The sequence below is a fragment of the Ictidomys tridecemlineatus genome, chromosome 1 (genome assembly GCF_052094955.1).
Source record: "Ictidomys tridecemlineatus isolate mIctTri1 chromosome 1, mIctTri1.hap1, whole genome shotgun sequence".
In the NCBI taxonomy this organism is placed as follows: Eukaryota; Metazoa; Chordata; class Mammalia; order Rodentia; family Sciuridae; genus Ictidomys; species Ictidomys tridecemlineatus.
Window position 1 is genome coordinate 28,142,595 of NC_135477.1, and position 19,117 is coordinate 28,161,711.

At 35.9% G+C, this 19,117-nt stretch overlaps 1 protein-coding gene across 1 annotated transcript in view; it reads left to right on the top strand.

Moving 5' to 3' along the window:
* Positions 1 to 19,117, top strand: part of Hpse2 (heparanase 2 (inactive)) — a 629,942-nt gene that overhangs the window by 411,462 nt on the left and 199,363 nt on the right. The window contains exon 6 of the mRNA XM_005335241.4: positions 13,664 to 13,711. Coding sequence (XP_005335298.1) covers positions 13,664 to 13,711 — 48 coding nt within the window. The remainder of the gene's footprint in view (positions 1 to 13,663; positions 13,712 to 19,117) is intronic.

Consider the following 19,117-nt stretch of genomic DNA (forward strand, 5'->3'; position numbering starts at 1 on the left):
GTAACTTATGAAGAACAGAAACTTAGTTTCTCACAGTTGTGGAGGGTGGGAAGATCATGGCACTGGCATCTGGTACAGACCTTCTTGTGTCACCCCATAGCAAAAGAGCAAAGAGAGGGATGAAGTCATCCTTATATAAGGAATACACACCTTTGTTGATAAACTTGTTTCCTCAATAATAACATTTTAATCTGTTCACCTCTTAAAGGTCCCACCTCCAAAGATCCCTCACTGTTGCATTGAGAATTAAGTTTCTCAAGGTAAGGCTTTTGGGGTACACATCGAAACCATAGTAAATACTTAAAAGCATCCAATAAGCATATCAATAGAATACTGATAAATTAGGTTTTATCAAAATTAAGAACTTTTGTGCATCAGACACTACCACTAAGTATCTGAACTGACAACTTAAAATATGGGAGAAAATATTTGCAAGTCATATATATGATAAGGGACCTGTACCCAGAATATGTATAAAGATCTTTTACAATTCAACAACAAAAAGACAAATAACCTAATTAAGGTATGGGCAGAAGTCATTTGAATAGACATTTTTTTCCTAAGGAGAGAGAAATGATAATCAAATAGATGCTTAACACTATTAGTTATTAGGAAAATGCAAATTATTTGTTTCTTCTTATTGTGATTAAATGCCACTTCACATCTATTAGTATGACTGTAACCAAAACAGCATCATATAACATGTATTAGACAGTATGTAGAGAAATTAGAACCCTCATACATTGCTGGTGGGAATATAATATGCTACAGCTGTCTTGGGAAACAGTCTGGTAGTTATTCAGAAGGTTAAATATAATTACCACATAAGTCGATAATTTCACTCCTAAGTACATATCTAGGAGAAATGAAAGCATATGTCCACATAAAAACCGTTGTACACAGATATTCTTAGTAGCATTATTTGGAATAGTAAAAAGTGGAAACAATCCGAATATCCATCAGTTGTTGAATGGATAAGTAAAATGTGGTATATCTATACAATGGAATATTATTAGACAATTAAGAAGAAGTGAAATTCCAAGACATGTTACAAGCATTATGTGCACTGAAAGAAGGTAGTCACTAAAGGCCTGACATTGTTGACTGTTTTTATATGAAATTTTCAGAATGGGCAAACAAATAGAGACTAAGAATATATTACTAGTTGATTCTTATTAATAGGGATTGTAGGGAAATGAGGAGTGACTGCTAATGTGCATGCAGTTTCTTTTTAGAATGATGGATATCCTAGAATTAGAGTAGGTTTATGGCTGTATAACTCTGCAAATATAATAAAAACTATTGAATTGTACACTTACATAAATGAATTGCATAGTATATAAAATATACCTCTAAAGGCTACTAAAATTTCAATAAAATAACTGGAAGATACAGTCAAGGATATATTCCAAACCAGAAGCTTTATATAAAGACAAAAAAAACTTAACGTAAAATGCTACTGATACAGAGGATTGATTCAGAATACTCAAAACTGTCTTGTTGGAATATCTCAAAACAGGAAGAAAAATAAGGTTACAGAAACAGTGAAAATCTTACCAGCCTTAAAAATGAAAAGTAAAAAGACAGTTGATAGGAAATAGAAGGTAGAAATAGAGAGAAGAAGTAAAACATAGGAAGCTGATATTCTCATGTTAAATATGGGGATTCAGAAATTACTGTCTAAGCCACTGGAATAATAAAAGGAGAGGTAGAAAATATGAGGCCCTGCATCTCAACACATGGAATTTGCTTCACTTTTGATTATAATGATTTATGGCATTACTTCCTTAAATGTTCCTTGGGGAATATTAGTCTTTCAAGATATTAATATTATCCAGAGGAGGGAAAATAAAAGGTTCTGTGGTCAAGTAAGTTTGAGAAATACTGGGATCACACATTTACTGAAATACTTTATGGAACTTTAAATACATTAGTTTACATTGTGAATCTCCATGAAGCAGATTTATGTTGCAGAATTTCCTAAATTTATCTGACCACAGAGTCATATTTTCAGAAGTCTTCTTGAGGGACTAGTATTCCACTAACATATTTGTACCACATCAATTTAGAATATGAGCTCTGGTTTGGTCGAGAGTTTGCAATAGAGCAGAATAAAAGAATTACAATTTGGAGGATTCAGAGAACTTAGATGACTTCAATAGTTTTATTATTTTTCTATTGGCTTCTATCCTTGTCCTCCTTCAATCTATTCACCAACTCAGTCTCCCCAAAAAATCTTTTACATACATAATTCATTTAATGTCATTAACTTGCTGAAGATTTTTTAATGACTTCTCCTTCTTAGAATAAAATTTAATCTTCTTATTATGCCCCATGAGGCTCTATTGTAAATAATCTGGCTGCTGCCCAGCTCTTCGTTTTTATCTTCTACCACTAACCCTTTTTCTTATTTCACCCTGGCCTCACTGGCTTGGTACATGCTCAACTTCATCCTCAGATCTTCTGTCCATCTGATACATGGTTGGTTTCTTCTTATCAAGAGTCCTTCCTTCAAGTCCTTGGCCCATTTGTTGATGGGATTATTTGTTATCTTATTGTCTAATTTTCTGAGTTCTTTATATACTCTGGATATTAGGGCTCTATCTGAAGTGTGAGGAGTAAAGATTTGTTCCCATGATGTAGGCTCCCTATTTACCTCTCTTATTGTTTCTTTTGCTGAGAAAAAACTTTTTAGTTTGAGTAAGTCCCATTTGTTGATTCTAGATGTTAACTCTTGAGCTATGGGTGTCCTATTGAGGAATTTGGAGCCCGACCCCACAGCATGTAGGTCGTAGCCAACTTTCTCTTCTATCAGATGCCGTATCTCTGATTTGATATCAAGCTCCTTGATCCATTTGCATAACCCACTTGAATCAAAATGTGAAATATGATATATCAAGAACTATGTAATGGAGGGGTAAGACAAGATAATACAAATGGAAGAAATGATTTACAGTAGAAGGGGTAGAGAGAGAAAAGGGGAGGGGAGGGGAGGGGAGGGGGGATAGTAGAGAATAGGACTGACAGCAGAATACATCAGACACTAGAAAGGCAATATGTCAATCAATGGAAGGGTAACTGATGTGATACAGCAATCTGTATACGGGGTAAAGTTGGGAGTTCATAACCCGCTTGAATCAAACTGTGAAATATGATGTATTAAGAACTGTGTAAGGTTTTGAACGACCAACAATAAAATAAATAAATAAATAGATAGATAGATAAATAAATAAATAAATAAAGAGTCCTTCCTTGAGTATCCTACCTAAATAATTCTGTATCAATATACATACACTGTTAGTCTTTTTATAGTCTTTATCACAACTTGTAACTCTACATTTACCATTTACTTGTGGGTTGTAAATTATAAGCTCTGTGAGGGCAAAAAGTACAGCTGTTGTATTTACCATTGTAGATTCAATACTGGCAAAAGGCCTAGTACATAGTAGGTGCTTATATTTGTTGAATGGATACATGAATAAAGAATGGAATTTATTCCCACAGTCTACAGAATTGCTAGCAGAACATTCTAATGTGAACCTATGTTAGAACAGAAGGCTAGATATAACTTTCTGCTCCTGTGGTGGCACAGAGAGCTCTGGAAAACATGCAAATTTGAGGAAAGTGTATAGAAGCAGAACAGGACTGGGAAGCAAATAATGGTCTTTTTCAAAGTGATGTATGTTAAATGGTCAACAAACCAGAATAGAAAAATTATCCTTTTTTATCCAAACTTTCTGTTTTTGGTTGTGTTTAATACCTCTGCTACATGTCTAGAGCCATTTTATAAACTCCACCTTGTACTCAAAACAAATTCTTCTGAAGGCTATACAGGTGGGCAAGGATGGAAATTTCACAGTGTTCCATTATGATTTTTGCAGGCCCAAAACACTTTGACTTCCTGCGTACCTTTCTTCTTAAAGTCATACTAACATCTACATTTTTTTTTTACTTCACTGGTATAAAATATAAATACTCAAAACTCTTCAACTTAAAACTTCATTTTATTTTTTTCTTCTGATTTTGACTAGAGGCCTCTAAAAGTATTGCCCTCGGCATTGTGCCTGCTGTACCTAATGGAGAAGTTGGCCTTTCCTGTGCCCATTGAGAGGAGATTGTAATAGAGACAAAATTGTGGATATTTATTTGCTATCACATCCACTCTGGACATCAGTCTCTTCATAGGGAGATAGTAACAAATTACTTTTTCACTCCAACCATTTTAAATTATCACATACTTAGTTTGGAGCACACACACACACACACACACACACACACAAAAAAAAAAAAAACCTTACAAAAACTTCCCAATTAATTTCTTACTATGTAACAACAGCCTTTTGTTTTCTCTTTGTTAAGTGCTCACTCACCACAATAGGATAGTGAATAATATGTATTTTGGAACTAGATCAGATTTGGATTACCTACTATGTGGATCATTTTAAGGAATAAATTAATCTCTCTAAAACTTCTGATTCTTTGTCTGTAAAGTGAACTAATGAAATGTTGTGGAAATAAATGAGGTAATGAATTTAAAGTGCTTAGCACAGTTCCTGGCTCACATTGACATCCAAAGGAATGATAACCACAGTCATTAAGAAAAATAGACATGTTTTAAAGATGAAAAGGCAGGTTTTAGTCTGCTTTTCCCCTATTTAACTCTGATGTAGGCTGCTGAGCAGTTCAGAGAATTGAGTGAGGAAGGAAACTAGGAAGATTAGCTACAATAACATGTCAGTAGAGTGAGAGTGATTGCAGCTCTACTTCCTGCCCAGAAACCCACTTATGCCACATTCTTGCCTGGAGTGAGAAGATGCACAGCTGGGGACAATTTGGTGCACACAGTAATTATCACAATGTTATTTCTAATAATTGTTCTGTTTTATTTCAACCGTGAAAGTGTTATACGACTTCATCACTACAGGAGAAGTGTAGTTCATAAGAAGAGAATTTACGTTGCTGCCTCAAGAGAGAGACCAAAGCTGTTTAGTGCTCATTAACAGGAAACACTGGCTACTGCAAGGGTCTACTCCCTACTCAAGAATTATGTTGTGAATAGTTACTTATAAATTTAATGCATTTTTTTCTAGAAAGGAGTTCTTTCCTAACTAGAGAAACAGCCTAATTCCTTACCCAACCTCAAGTTTATGAGTTTTTGCTATTATGAAGGATATTTCTCCCTGCCTCTAATATCAGAAAAGTCAGTCTGGAATGAAAGTTAGAACATTGGAGAAGGAGTATAGAGTCCTGGAACATATACTAACATTTGACATTTCACAAGTCAAAAATCTTGGGAAATATTCTTCCTTACTTCTTCTTTTCCTCATAACCATACATTCTCCTTCGAGAATGCTCTACCCTCACAGATGCTGCTAAAATCAGGATTTGTCAAAGTAGCAGTCCATGATTCTCCTGCACTAGAGGGACCTAGAAGGATTATTGAAAATGAAGCATTGATTTTTGTATCCAGTTTAGACTTTAGACTCTGAACCAGCCCCAGAGATGGGGCTCAAATTTTGGCATTTTGAACAAAGATTTGTACACCAAAATATGAGAATGATTAGTCTATGTGATAAACAGAGTAGGTTTTTAATCTTTATTTTGCAGATCAAGAAGTAGAGGTATAAAAATGTTAAGCTCACAAGCCAGAACCAGGAAGAGGAAATTTACATTTATTGAGTACCAGCAGTATACCATGCACTGCCCTTGTCCCTTCATGTATGTTTTCTGGTTAATCCTCACAGCATTTTGGGGAAGCAGGTGCTTTTCTTTCCATGTAAAATGCTCTAGGGTGGTTAAACAATTTACCCAAAGTTTCTTAACTAATGAGTTGTGGAGCCAGATCTCAAATCAGGTATCTATCTTACCCCTAAGCCCAATTCTCTTTCTATTCTGTGATGTTGTTTTACTGAATTTTCATCTTTCACCTAAGCAGAACAGTGGAGAATACAAAGTAATAGAAAGTCCTCCTTTACCAGAAGCCCACAATGTTCATGCTCATAGAGTCAGCTTATTACCAGGGCTTTAACTTTTGGAAAGATTAGTTTTTCTCTGTGAAATTCATAATGACATCCTGATGCATTTTTCCTCCCTCCCACTGAGCTCCACAGCCAGGGAAAATCATATCAAGTCAGTTGTAGCCCTCTTTGCTTGAATCCAGGTCTTTGCAACTTGCTCAGCAACAGTATGGACTGTCAAGCCATGTCTGTCATGTTCTCTAACCAGCCTCTTACAGCTCCAGCTAGAGCCTTCCAGGTATGTTTCAGCATCTTCTCTCATCATTTCCCATTCATTGCCTTTTTCTTCATTCCAGTCAAGCAGACTTATTTGTCCTCCTCTGTGTGTTAGTCTCTGACATCTGCCTGTCTTATTCCAGACATTATCCTATAGCCTTCTTCTTCCCAACCCCCACCCACACTGGAGCAAATTGCCTTCATCTTGGGGGTCAGTTCCAAGTAACTGTGCCTGGCACCCTATCTTGAGAAGGATTCTTAGGCCAATTCTCAGACAAGGGAGAGAATATTGAAATCCTACTTACTACCAGTGTTTACTATGGACTCAGGAAAAGGAACAGCCCCACACAGATCATAAATCTGACATCTCTGCATGGTTATAACAAGAACTTTAGAGTCAGAATTGGGTTTGAATTCCAGATCTACAACATATTACCTAAATTTTCTTGAGGACAGTCTCTTCATCTATAAAATGAAAGTGATAGTATCAACCTTATGGGGTTGTTAAATACGTAAATTGCTACCAAGTACTTGTCAGTCAGTAAATAGTAGTAATTTATTTTTTCCTTTCTTCATTCAGGATCCTCCTTAAATTAAACCTCCTGGATGTAATTTTTATCGATAAGAGAGATTGGCTGAAGAATCTCATCATCTCTTTTGCACATTAGACTCCTATATTTATGAAATGAATGAAATATAAACTCCTAAAGATGAGCCTAAATAGAGATGAGCACTAGGCATCAAAGTCATCATAAAGCTATGCCATTTATCAGTCTACTGCCAGTGTGATATTCTATATAAATAGGGTAGGAAGGGGAGAGAGAGATAGGAATGAGGAACAGAGAAAAGAAGGATTGAAGGGAGGAAGGGAAGGAGAGAGAGGGAAAAAAGACAGATGTCAATATTTCATTTGTTCTTTGCAGTACGTAATATAGCTCAGAACATAATTAGCCATGGAAAAATAAGTGGACCAAATGGAAATGCCCATAAATTTACTATTTATCTAAAGTTCAGTTCGGTTTACTCTAACCCAAGATGAATACTTTTCTTGCAAGCTTTTTCTAGACTTTTCTATAGAATGACTGTCAGATGTTATATTCATGTTAGTTATGTAAACAAAACATTCTTTTTGTGGACAAGAAAGTTCAGGCTGCTGTCCTTTTATTGAGGTATGTACTCATTTAGATCTCCAGTTCCCTGTGAAGTATTTATCCTCTTTCCTGGGAGCAAAATTCAGAATCCAGTTTTTAGGGTTGTACTCTGTGGTGCAGGAATAGAAATCAAACCCCCAAGACCATGAATAAAGATGGTCCTTATTATAAGAGAGAGTTGTGATATGCCCTGGGAGAGAAGGCTTGACAATATTTCAGATACGTCATATGTGCAGGTGGATAACAAAGGAAAGAAATTCTCCCAGATTTGGAGTCCTCTGGGGGAAGAAAGGAACTCTTACAATGAAAGGAGATATTTTGTTCTTTTCTATAGCAGCAGATTGGCTCCAATAGGAAAGACCCCCAAATACTGAAATGTCTGCCTGGCACTGGTCAGTTTCTTTTGATACAGGTCCCTGTCCCCTTCCATCTGTTATCCTTCTTTGTATGACTAGAGGTCATCATAAGGGCATATACTCCTTCTCCTTTGGGATTATAATCCAGATTTCTGTCATAACAACTTAGGTATGGAAACATTTAACCTTGGAAAACCAAGATCTTCCCTTCTTATCAATATTCACATCCTGGATCATCTTTAGCTGGTACATTCATAGGTCTCCATCAAGAGATTGGACTGGAAATGGGTGGTTGAAAATCCTAAACTAACACCAGACCTTAAACAGAAATTCACTTTCCCAGTGGTATTTTGCTCCTGGCAGCATTGTTCAGTGTTCATGTTATTCTATCTCTAACATTATTGTTGCTGAGCATTTTGCAGCTGTGTTGAAGTTACTCATTTTATGTAGCTTAGGCCTGTTTCTGAGAAATAGCAGAATTAGAGAGCAGAAGAATCCATCAGCATTTGATTTGAACAAAGAAAATTATGATTTTTTTTTACTTCGTGTCTTCCACAGTGCCAATGTAGATATAAAAATAAAGTATGGAAATGATATAGATACAGAGTTGATATTGAAAGCCATAATTTCTCAGAAGGATCATAGAGATGGGAAGAATTCCACGAACTTGATGTTGTCTAATCTGTTTCCTTCATTTATTTTATTTCTATGATTGTTTTTCCTTTTTCTAGTTTAAAACATTATATATATATATATTTTAAGAGACTTTGGAAAACAGAATATTTGCACCTATGATGAGTTTTATACACTTTTATACACTTCTCAAAAAACAAGCATTTAGCTATCTTGGTAGTATTTGGAAGTATATATTTTGTTTGACATTATTTGCAAATTTGATTTTTCCTCCTCAAAATAAGTGTAGAAATGCTTCCAGATGTTTAGTCTCATCATTTTGCTAAAAAAGAAAAAGGAAGAGTATAGTTTATAACAATTTTCACATGAACACATAATTAATAATGATGTTTCCTCAAAGTTAGCTTAAACAACTTTTTTACTGCTTCAATATACTACTGAAATTTAAAAACTAATATAACATATTAGTTTTAAATTAGTAAATATTTTTGCAATTAAAATATTTTTAAAACTATGTGAGGACATGACTTTAATTTCTTTTCTAAATAAACAACAACAAATCACATGGTACCATTAAAAAAATGCCTCAGGTTTTTATATACTGAATCCCTTTTCATGCAATAAATTCTTAAATATAATTTCTTAAAAATCTACTCTGTTCCACAGATTTCCTTACTAATTACTAAAATAAAAATGTTTTAATCTTTACAACTTTTATAGCATATTTTAATAAATGATGGAGTAAATAAATATCCCTTCATTATTTTAGTTTTTCTGAATTTTCTCGGTTTTTTTCCATAGGAAGATTGGGATGATTTTGTAAAGTATCAAAAAGATCTGCTGAGGCCAGGCATGGCGGTACATGCCTGTAATCCTAGCAACTTGGGAGGCTGGGGCAAGAGAATCACAAGTTTGAAACAAGTCTCAGCAACTTGGTGAGGCGCTAAGCAACTTTGTGAGACCCTATGTCAAAATAAGACATAAAAAAGACTGTCAATGTTGCTTAGTGGTTAAGCCCTCCTGGGTTCAATTCCAAGTACCAATATATAAATATATATATATATATGCTGGTATTTTTTATTATAATTTCATTAAGCCTATAATTTAGGAATAATAATTACTTTTCTTTTCAGGACCATGGTAGACCTTCCCCTGTATTTAATTTTAAAACATTTCTCTACAAACTACTTAATATTCTATTTATGAGTCAAACATTTCATATTAATTTATAGATGCTGTAGATTTTCCATAAAAGTTTTCTTCAAGGCATGTAAGGTATGGGTATAAAGAGAAATAATCAACATTACTTTAAATGTCACTAATATGATAGTTTTCCCATTTGTTTTCTGTTATTTTTAAATAGAGAGTTATTTATGAACTTGGTTAACATCTAGAGCTGAACAAACCATCTGATGAATATGAGGATCTCCAAATAATATTCTCATGAGGAACTAGTTTCCAATTTCCAGCATGCCAAATTAGAAGCATTCTTAATTGCCAGTCCACAGCCTTTTAGCCAAGCAGGGCATGAATGATTTTTCTGTCCTAATTTTCTTGTGAATACATAGCTGTTACTATCAATGGCTGTTTACTTCACGTTCTTTGAGGCATGCTAGAGAGGATAGAATATATTCACCAAAAACAGCATCAGAAGTCCTCTCTGGATCCCCCATGTTGGGCAGTTGCACTGGTGCCATTAGAACTTGAACGTCATCTCTTTCTTTAGCACACCAACATGTTTTTCAATTGTCAATTTGTGTGTGTTGTTCCCTACATTTCAAAGCCTCCCATCTCTCTGCAGTAATCTCTTGTCAGTTTATCTACACTAGTTCCTTTCATCTTACTTTTGCCAGAGTGATCTTTCTAAAACCCAAATTTGATCCTGATACTACTTTGATTATGTTATAAACATATGGATGCTAATCATACAAAGAGAACTTGGACTTGCATCTTGTGAGTAAGGGATAAAAGCCAGAACTATTAGCACTATAGTCCAACTTCTAGAGGCCTGGTCAGCCTGAACTTTTGCCATTCTCTACCTATTCCCTGACATTCATTCACTCTGGACCCTGAGAACATGGCTCATCTGACTCTTCCTGCTTTGTTCATGCTGTTCTTTTTTTTTTTTTTTTTTTTTTGGTGTGTGTGTGGGGGGGGTGGGGTTCTGGAGTTTGAACTCAGGATCACGGGACCATTAAGCCACATCCTCTATTTTGTATTTTATTCAGAGACAAGTTCTCACTGAATTATTTAACACCTCACTTTAATTATTTAGCACCTCACTTGTGTTGAAGCAGACTTTGAACTCTGGATCCTCCCACCTCAGCCTCCCGAGGCACTGCGATTGCAGGCGTGGGCCAGTGCACCCAGTTTATTCTGTTCTTTGACTGGGATTCTCTTCATGGCAAAATCCTCCTTTCAATGTCAAATTCAATACCATATATATGAAGCTTTTCTCAATCTGTATCCCATTTTCTAATACCACAGTACTAACTGCTCTCTTGACTGATCCCACCGCTGTTAGTTTGTCCCAGCTGTACAGCACACAGGAACTTTGATAGCCAAGTGTCTACATATCTGTTTCTTGGGCTTCATTGTGGTTGTCTTATACCAGGGGCCCTGAGTCAATCATCTTTTGATAGTTGCATGCAGCATACTGCCTTAAAATGAGCACTGTAGTGCTCAAGTCTGTAAGAAAAGGCCAAAAAGTGAAGAAAATAATCAGACCATTTATCTTTTTCTGATATTACCATGTTTCCTCAAGACAAAAATCAACTTCTTTTTTTGCATTTTAGAATTGTACTATTCTTCTTAGCCTCAGTGAATACAACTGAGGTAGCATAGGATGCTAGAAAGTAGGGAGGATTTGGAATGAGAACCTAGGTTTAGTCTACACTAGCTCTATGAATTGAGCATGTCAGATAACCTATATGAGACTCAGTTTCCTCCACTATAAAACAGGAATACCTTCCTAATGGGTTTTTTGTGAAGATTGTTGAAATTATACATATAAGAAGGTGAAAAACATTTATAATGAGTAAGATCTATTAATATCATAATAAAAATGCATCTGTTTTCACTCTGGTTATTTTATATGAATACAAAGACAGTTTTTAATAAAATATTTCTATTTCAGAGATTTGACAAATCATTTTAGAAGAGTAAATCTCATGTAAATTTATGTATATTTTGAAATTTCTATTTGTTTTTCAAAATTATACTTCCATCTAAGATCATCTAGGTTTTCTAACTTTTATAATATCCTGGGACGAGGTACAAAATTTCATCTTCCTCTCTTTGTTTCTAGCTAATCTATTCTAAGAGCACTATTGGGTTTCCACTGCTTAGAGTGAATGTGTGACAGGGATAATGTTTTGAATACAAATTTTTTGTTATTTCTCCCAATTCCTTTTTTCTATTTCCTCTCTCTTTTTTCCAGTAGGTATTTATTGTGTACTTAGTGATTCAGAATAGCACATGGCAGGATGGAAAAGACAAAGTTCACAAGCATGTCTGGCTGTTTAATTCCTAAGTGTAGGGGCAGAAGTAGTGAAGAGAGTGGAACTACTCTTCCAACTAAAAAGAGATTTTTCTGAGCTGGGGAAGAGGAGATGAGGTGAAAAGAAAGAGAAGTCCATAGGTCACAAAGTAATGCCCCTGCTTCCCAAGGAGTGCTGCTAGGAGTGCTGCTAAAAACTTGCCCTGTGGGGTGTCTGGAAGCTTGTAAGAAAGCTAGTCATCTATATAATGGGATAATACCACCAAGCAAAGCAATTTTGAGAAACAAGGAATAACTCATACAAATGGGTGATCCTAACTAGATACTCAGTAAGTGTTGTATTCCCACCAACCCACATTGACATTTTAGTCCTGTCCACTACACCAATTCCATTCCTGGATCATTTTCATGTTCTATTATTTCCCACATTCTCATTCTTGGACTGCAGAGTGATCCTGGAGAAAAAAGCAAAACCATGCAGAACAGAGCCCAGCCAGGGCCTTCATGGTAGCTGACTCTTGCTCCTCCTCTTCTCTGTCCTCCTACTACTCCTCCCTTCCCAACCCCCCTCTTCTTCCCCTACTTTTATAAACTTTACTTTGTTGCTAACTGAAAGTCCGGATATCTAGCTCTTATGCCTTCTCTGCTTATACTACACAGAGATTCATTCCTTTCCACCAGCATAGCAAAGCAGAGCCTGGTAAGTGACACAGTAACAACCTCTTTGCCCAGGAAACTGCCTGGCAAGATCATGCTAGGTTAGGGTAGCAATAGGGCCTTCCAGACAAAACACAATGTCCTTCCATGGTGGAAGAGTCCTTTGGTTATGAGGTACTATTAAAGATTGTTTCCTTTGAAGAAAAGCTCTCCTCTAGGGCCTCAGGGCCAAGGAATTAAAATGTTCCTTTGATTTCCTGTGCCTGGGTAGTAACTGTCTCAAAGAGTAATAACAGCCATGACAGCACATGGCCTCATAACATGTGGACCAGAGAAGGATAGGCAGATAATTGAGTTATTCACAGACATGTGATTTATGATACTCTGTAGCATCTGCGAGTCCCAGATGCATCCTCCTGGCCTTCCTTCCACCACCAAGTACTCAGGACACTGAGGAATTCCTAACAAGACTTTGCTGTGTGCTCAGATGCACAGAACCAGGTCTGGGTTTCCTTTTGAGCTGAGCATACTCATCAGAGGACACTCAGTGCTCTTCATAGCTGCTCCAGAAGTGGATAAGTTCTCTTGGTTGGTTCAAGTTTCTACACTCAAACAAGTGTGGCAGTCCTTCATGGTGGTATATTTGATAGTGCCTTATAGTTACATAAATAAATTGGGGTTTCCCATGCTTTCTTCATCAGTTTTTCAAGGGCATCTATTGTGATGTTATCCTTGGGAAATGTTATTATTTATTTATTTATTAAATGTTATTATTATTTTTCTAGCAAACTATAAGAGTCCTTAGAGAATTGGAAATGGTATAGATAAGTTTTGATTATAGGAAAATCAATGTGAGAGCCAGCAGGCTTGGACATGGGAAGGTCAACACAGGTAGAATGGTATATTGAAGTCTTGATTTGTAGGTGGTGAGGGATGTGTGGGGAGCCTAGCCTTAACCTTCTTTATTTTGGCCTTTAATAGCAATGGTTAGGCCATAATTATGACTGTGGGTCTCTTCAGAGAGCATAGCTGCTCAGGAATTGATCCAATATATGTCTTGGTTTATCCTATTTTAACCTTGGGGATGTGGTTTACTTTATGTTACACTATCCTCTTTTTCTCTATTCTTTACAGATTCATGAAAGTGGCAGGAAGCACGGTGGATGCAGTTACCTGGCAACAGTAGGTATTCATCATTTTTGCTCTCACTTACTATCACCTGTGTGAAATGAAAGATAATTAGTTGAAACCGAGTTCATAGCTGATGTTTAATAAACTTTTATTTTTTGAGAAAAAAATTAAATTAATCCCAAAACTGTTCTAGTACTATAATTTTGTTTTCAAAACACACATACACACAAAAAAAAATACTGACATATTTTGGGGAGCTTGGTTATTTTATGTACACTCTTAATCTGCCGTGAGTGAGAGGTAATGGAGGTCTAAACGTGCTACTGTTTCCCCCATAGACTTTTCTTTTGGGAATAAATGTACTTGTTTAAGAGAGAAAAATAGTTTTAATTGTTCATTATGTCATGTGAAAATAAAAACACTTCATTACATTAACAGCTGTGGTGTTAATTAGTGCTAAGTGATTCACTAATTTTGAAGTAGGTTAAAATAAAAAGAAGAATATAATGAGATTGCAGCAGCTTCAAGAGAGGAGATTAAACCCCGCATTACAGGAAGAAGCCAGTGGTAACAAGACTGCCTATCCCAAGGGTACCTGACTCATAAGGATAATTGTCTGATATATAAATTTAAACATTCTTTAAATTTCTGTTACTTGTGACAGGATGTCCAGTATTGTGCTACAGTGTCTCGCCAATCTCATCCTGCTCCTCTCTGTTGAGAAATTTATCTGGTGCTCACAGCTCAGACATTTATGCTTCCATTCTGCTGGCACTGACTATGGCCATCTTTCTCCGTTACTCTAAATCTTCCTGCCCTCTTGTCTGTCCTTTGTTTTAAGTGGGTGGCACTGTCCATTGAGGATTCATGACTAGTGTGAAAGAAAGAAAAGTCGATGAAATCTTTGTTAAATATTACCAAAAAGATTTGGGTTTTATTGGTAACTTCAGTCATAATGGGAAATATTTGTATCTATATTTATACTTTTAGTCTATATTTATACTTTCAGTTTATCTAAAGAACAAATTCCAAATGTTTTCAGAAATTCTTAGCCTTCTTCAATTTGTTTTTGTGAGTCATGGATTAAGTCTAAAGATCTTGTCATTCCCTTGCTTAAAACCCCACAGTGTCTTCCTTGCTTTGCATTTAGACCAAAAGCTGAATTCTCTACTCTTGGTATTTTGTGTTTGGTCTCTGTTGCTTTCTGATCTCATTTGTGCCACTCTGTCCTTATTTATTCTGACCCAACACACTAGTGGCTTTTCAGTCCTGTGACAGTTCCTATGCATGTCTACCTCAGGATCTTTGTATATGCTCTTCCTTCCACCTGAGATTTTCTTTTCCCTCTGTGTGGCTGGCTTTTCCTCTGAAGTCTCATTTTATATGTCGTCTCCTCAGAGACTTCTTCCCGACAATCCTAACCCAAAATAGATCCCCATGTAATTCTTTTTTTTCCACATTACATAATAACTTACATTTTTTTCTCATAACTTGTTTTTCTCTTTCACTAGAGTTGTACTTTTTCAGTTCACCAAGTGCCTATTCAGGAAATTCATTATAAGGGATTTACTATGTAGAAAAATAACAATGACAATATTCAATAAATGTGTCAGGAACTGTTGTAGAACTTTATATGCCTTACCATACTTAATCCTCACAACAGTCAAGTAAAAGGGAGACACTTTTTTTACCTCCATTTTCCTGTAGCAGAGGAAATTGTAGAAAATCCAAGGGTAATGAAGGAAGTGGCAGATTTTGAACTTGATGCCACATCTGTGTCACTCCAAAGGTTCTTTCTTTTGTTGCTTTAACAAGACAATGCCTCTTACTGAAACCCTGCTCAGCATCCTCACCAAAGCTATCTGGATAATGTAGCATAAAGGCTGAAACTTAAAGAATTTACAAGATTTGTAGGGAGAGATCAGAGTAAGAAAATTATTGACTAGAAATGTATGGCTTCAATTACCATGGCTGACAGGAAGGGATCAGAGAAAGCTTTCTTCTCTGTTCAAGCACTCCCCCTGGCACAAATGGAATGAAGCATGCATAGTATATGTATATTTTTTAATAATGGAGAAATACATTTTTAAAATACATTTCATTTATTACTACTAAAAATAATTAACCTCGTGTCAAGATAAATATCACATATTTGCAACTATGCCAAAAATACCCTCCAAACAGGCAGAAAGTTGTATTTCTTTTAGCTCCAGCTCAGCCCTTATTTGGGGACAAATTATACCTGGAATGTACCATTTACCCCTCTCAACCATATTTTTCGGTCTAGATTTGGAAATCATGGAAGAATCACAGGAAATCCTAACTAGGAATTAGAAAGCTCAGCAAGAATTAGTGAGATAAAGTTCTTCTTTCCCATATTTTTATTGGTGCATTATAATCATACATAATAGTGGAATTCACTATTACCTATTTATATATGCACACAATATAAAATGTAACTAGTCAATATCATTTCCCAGTATTTCCCCTCTTCACCTTCCTTCCTCCTCCTGGTCCTGTTCTTTTGGTTTCTTTTCAAATTTTGGGAGATCCTCATTCCCACCTTTCTTTTCCTTTTTCCTCTCTAGTTTACACATATGAGAAAAAACATATGCCCCTCATATCCTGAGTTTGGCATTTTTACTTGACTAATGCTCTTAAGTTCCATCCATTATTCTGCAAATGATATAATTTCATTCTTTTTATGGCTGAATAAAATTCCATTGTGTATATATGCCACTTTTTCTTTATCCATTCTTCCATTGGCAGACACCTAGGCTAAATAATTGTAAGTTTGTCTATTATGAATTGTGCTAATAAAGATGGGCATGGAAAAAAATAAAGCTGGGCATGCATATGTCACTATGGTATGATGACTAATTCTTTAGGATAAATATTGAGGAGTGGTATAGCTAGAGATTATATTCGTGGTCTTTTGAGGAGCCCCCATACTAATTTCCATAGTGGTTGTATTTGTACACTCCCACCAACAATGTAGAAACGTTCCTTTCTCTCCACATCCTCTCCAATTTTTATTATTATCTGTATTCTTGATGGCTGCCAATCTAACTGCAGTGAGGTGAAATCTCAGCACAGTTTTGATCTGCATTTCCCTAATTGCTAAAGATGTTGAACATTTTCTCAACTATTGATTGGCCATTTGTATTTCTTTTTTTGAAAAGTGACTCTTCAGTTTATTTTCCCATTTATTAACTGGACCATTTGTTTTTCTGGTAGTTTTTTTATTTCTTTTTTCATTAGTTACACATGACAGTACAATGATCTTGACAATTCATACATTTGAATCAAATGGGGTATAATTTCTCATTTTTCTGATTGTACAAGTTGCAGAATCACATTGGTCATACAGTCACCTATATACATACAGCCATAACAATGTCTATTTTATTCTGCTGCCCTCCCTTCCCATCACATCTCTCTACCCAATCTAATGTGACACACTTCTTTTTTTTTTTTCTCCTCACAACATCATACATGTATTCTGTATAATGATGAGGGTCTCCTTCCATCTTCCATGTAATTCCCCTTCTCCCACCTTTTCCCTCCCACCTCTCTTCCCTATTTAGTGGTAATCTTCTTATGATTTTCCTCCCTATCCCATTTTGAGTCACCCCCCTTATATCAGAGAAGACATCCAGCATTTGTTTTTTAGGGATTGGCTAACTTCACTTAGCATAACCTGCTCTAATGCCATCCATTTCCCTGCAAATGCCATGATCTTGTTATTTTCTTGTGCTGAGTAATATTCCACTATGTATAAATGCCACATTTTTTTTTATCCATTCATTTATTGAAGGGCATCTTGGTATCGAAATACCAGATTTTAAACTATACTACAGAGCAATAGTAACAAAAACAGCATGGTACTGGCACCAAAACAGGCTGGTAGACCAATGGTACAGAATAGAGGACACAGAAACCAATCCACAAAATTACAACTACCTTATATTAGACAAAGGTGCTAAAAGCATGCAATGGAGAAAGGAGAGCATCTTCAACAAATGGTGCTGGGAGAACTGGAAATCCATATGCAACAAAATGAAATTGAATCCCTTTCTCTAACCATGCACAAAAGTTAACTCAAATGGATCAAGGAACTAGGAATGGAACCATCATCTAATAGAAGAAAAAGTTGGCCCTAATCTCCATCATGTGGGGGCAGGCCCCAAATTCCTTAATAAGACACCTATAGCACAAGAGTTAAAACCAAGAATCAACAAATGGGATGAATTCAAACTAAAAAGTTTTTTCTCAGCAAGAGAAATAATATGTGAGGTGAATAGGGACCCTACATCCTGGGAACAAATTTTCACCCCTCACATATCAGATAGAGCTCTAATCTCTAGAGTATACAAAGAACTCAAAAAGTTAAACAACAAAAAATAAATAACCCAATCAACAAATGGGCCAAGGACCTGAACAGACACTTCTCAGAAGAGGATATACAATCAATCAACAAATACATGAAAAAATGCTCACCATCTCTAGCAATCAGAGAAATGCAAATTAAAACTACTCTAAGATACTATCTCACTCCAATAATAATGGCAGCACAAACAACAATAAGTGCAAGCAAGGATGTGGGTGGGGGGAAGGTACACTCATACATTGCTGGTAGGACTGCAAATTGGTGCAGCCAATTTGGAAAGCAGTATGGAGATTCCTTGGAAAGCTGGGAATGGAATCACCATTTGACCCAGCTATTCCCCTTCTCGGACTATACCCAAAAGACCTTAAAAGAGCATACTACAGGGACACAGCCACATCAATGTTTATAGCAGCACAATTCACAATAGCTAGACTGTGGAACCAACCTAGATGTCCTTCAGTAGTTTTTTTTTTTTATTTCTTTATATATTCTGTCAGAAGAGTAGCTAGCAAAGGTTTTCTCCCATTCTTTAGGTTCTCTTTTCACATTCTTGTTTTTTTTGTTATGCAGAGGCTATTTAATTTTATGCCATTCTTTTTTTAAAGATTTTTTTTAAAAATATGGACACAATATATTTATTTATTTTGTTTGTTTATTATGTGGTGCTGAGGATCGAACCCAGTGCCTCACAGATGTGAGGCAAGTGCTGTGCCGCTGAGTTATATCCCCAGCCCCTAATTTTATGCTATTCTATTTATTAACTCTTTGCATTATTTCCTGAACTTTAGGAGTCCAATTTAGGAAGTTATTGCCTGTGCCTATATGTTGCTGACCCTACTTTTTTTCTTTTTTAAGGAGTTGCAAAGTTTCGGATCTAATTCCTAGATCTTTGATTCAATTTTAGTTGCCCTTTGTTCACAGTGAGAGAGATGTATTCTCATTCTTCTGTATATGGATTACCAGTATTCTAGCAACATTTTTGGAAAAGGCCATCTTTTCTCAACATATATTTTTGGCTCCTTTTTCAAGTGTCAGATGACTATCTCTGTGGGTTTGTCTCTATGTCT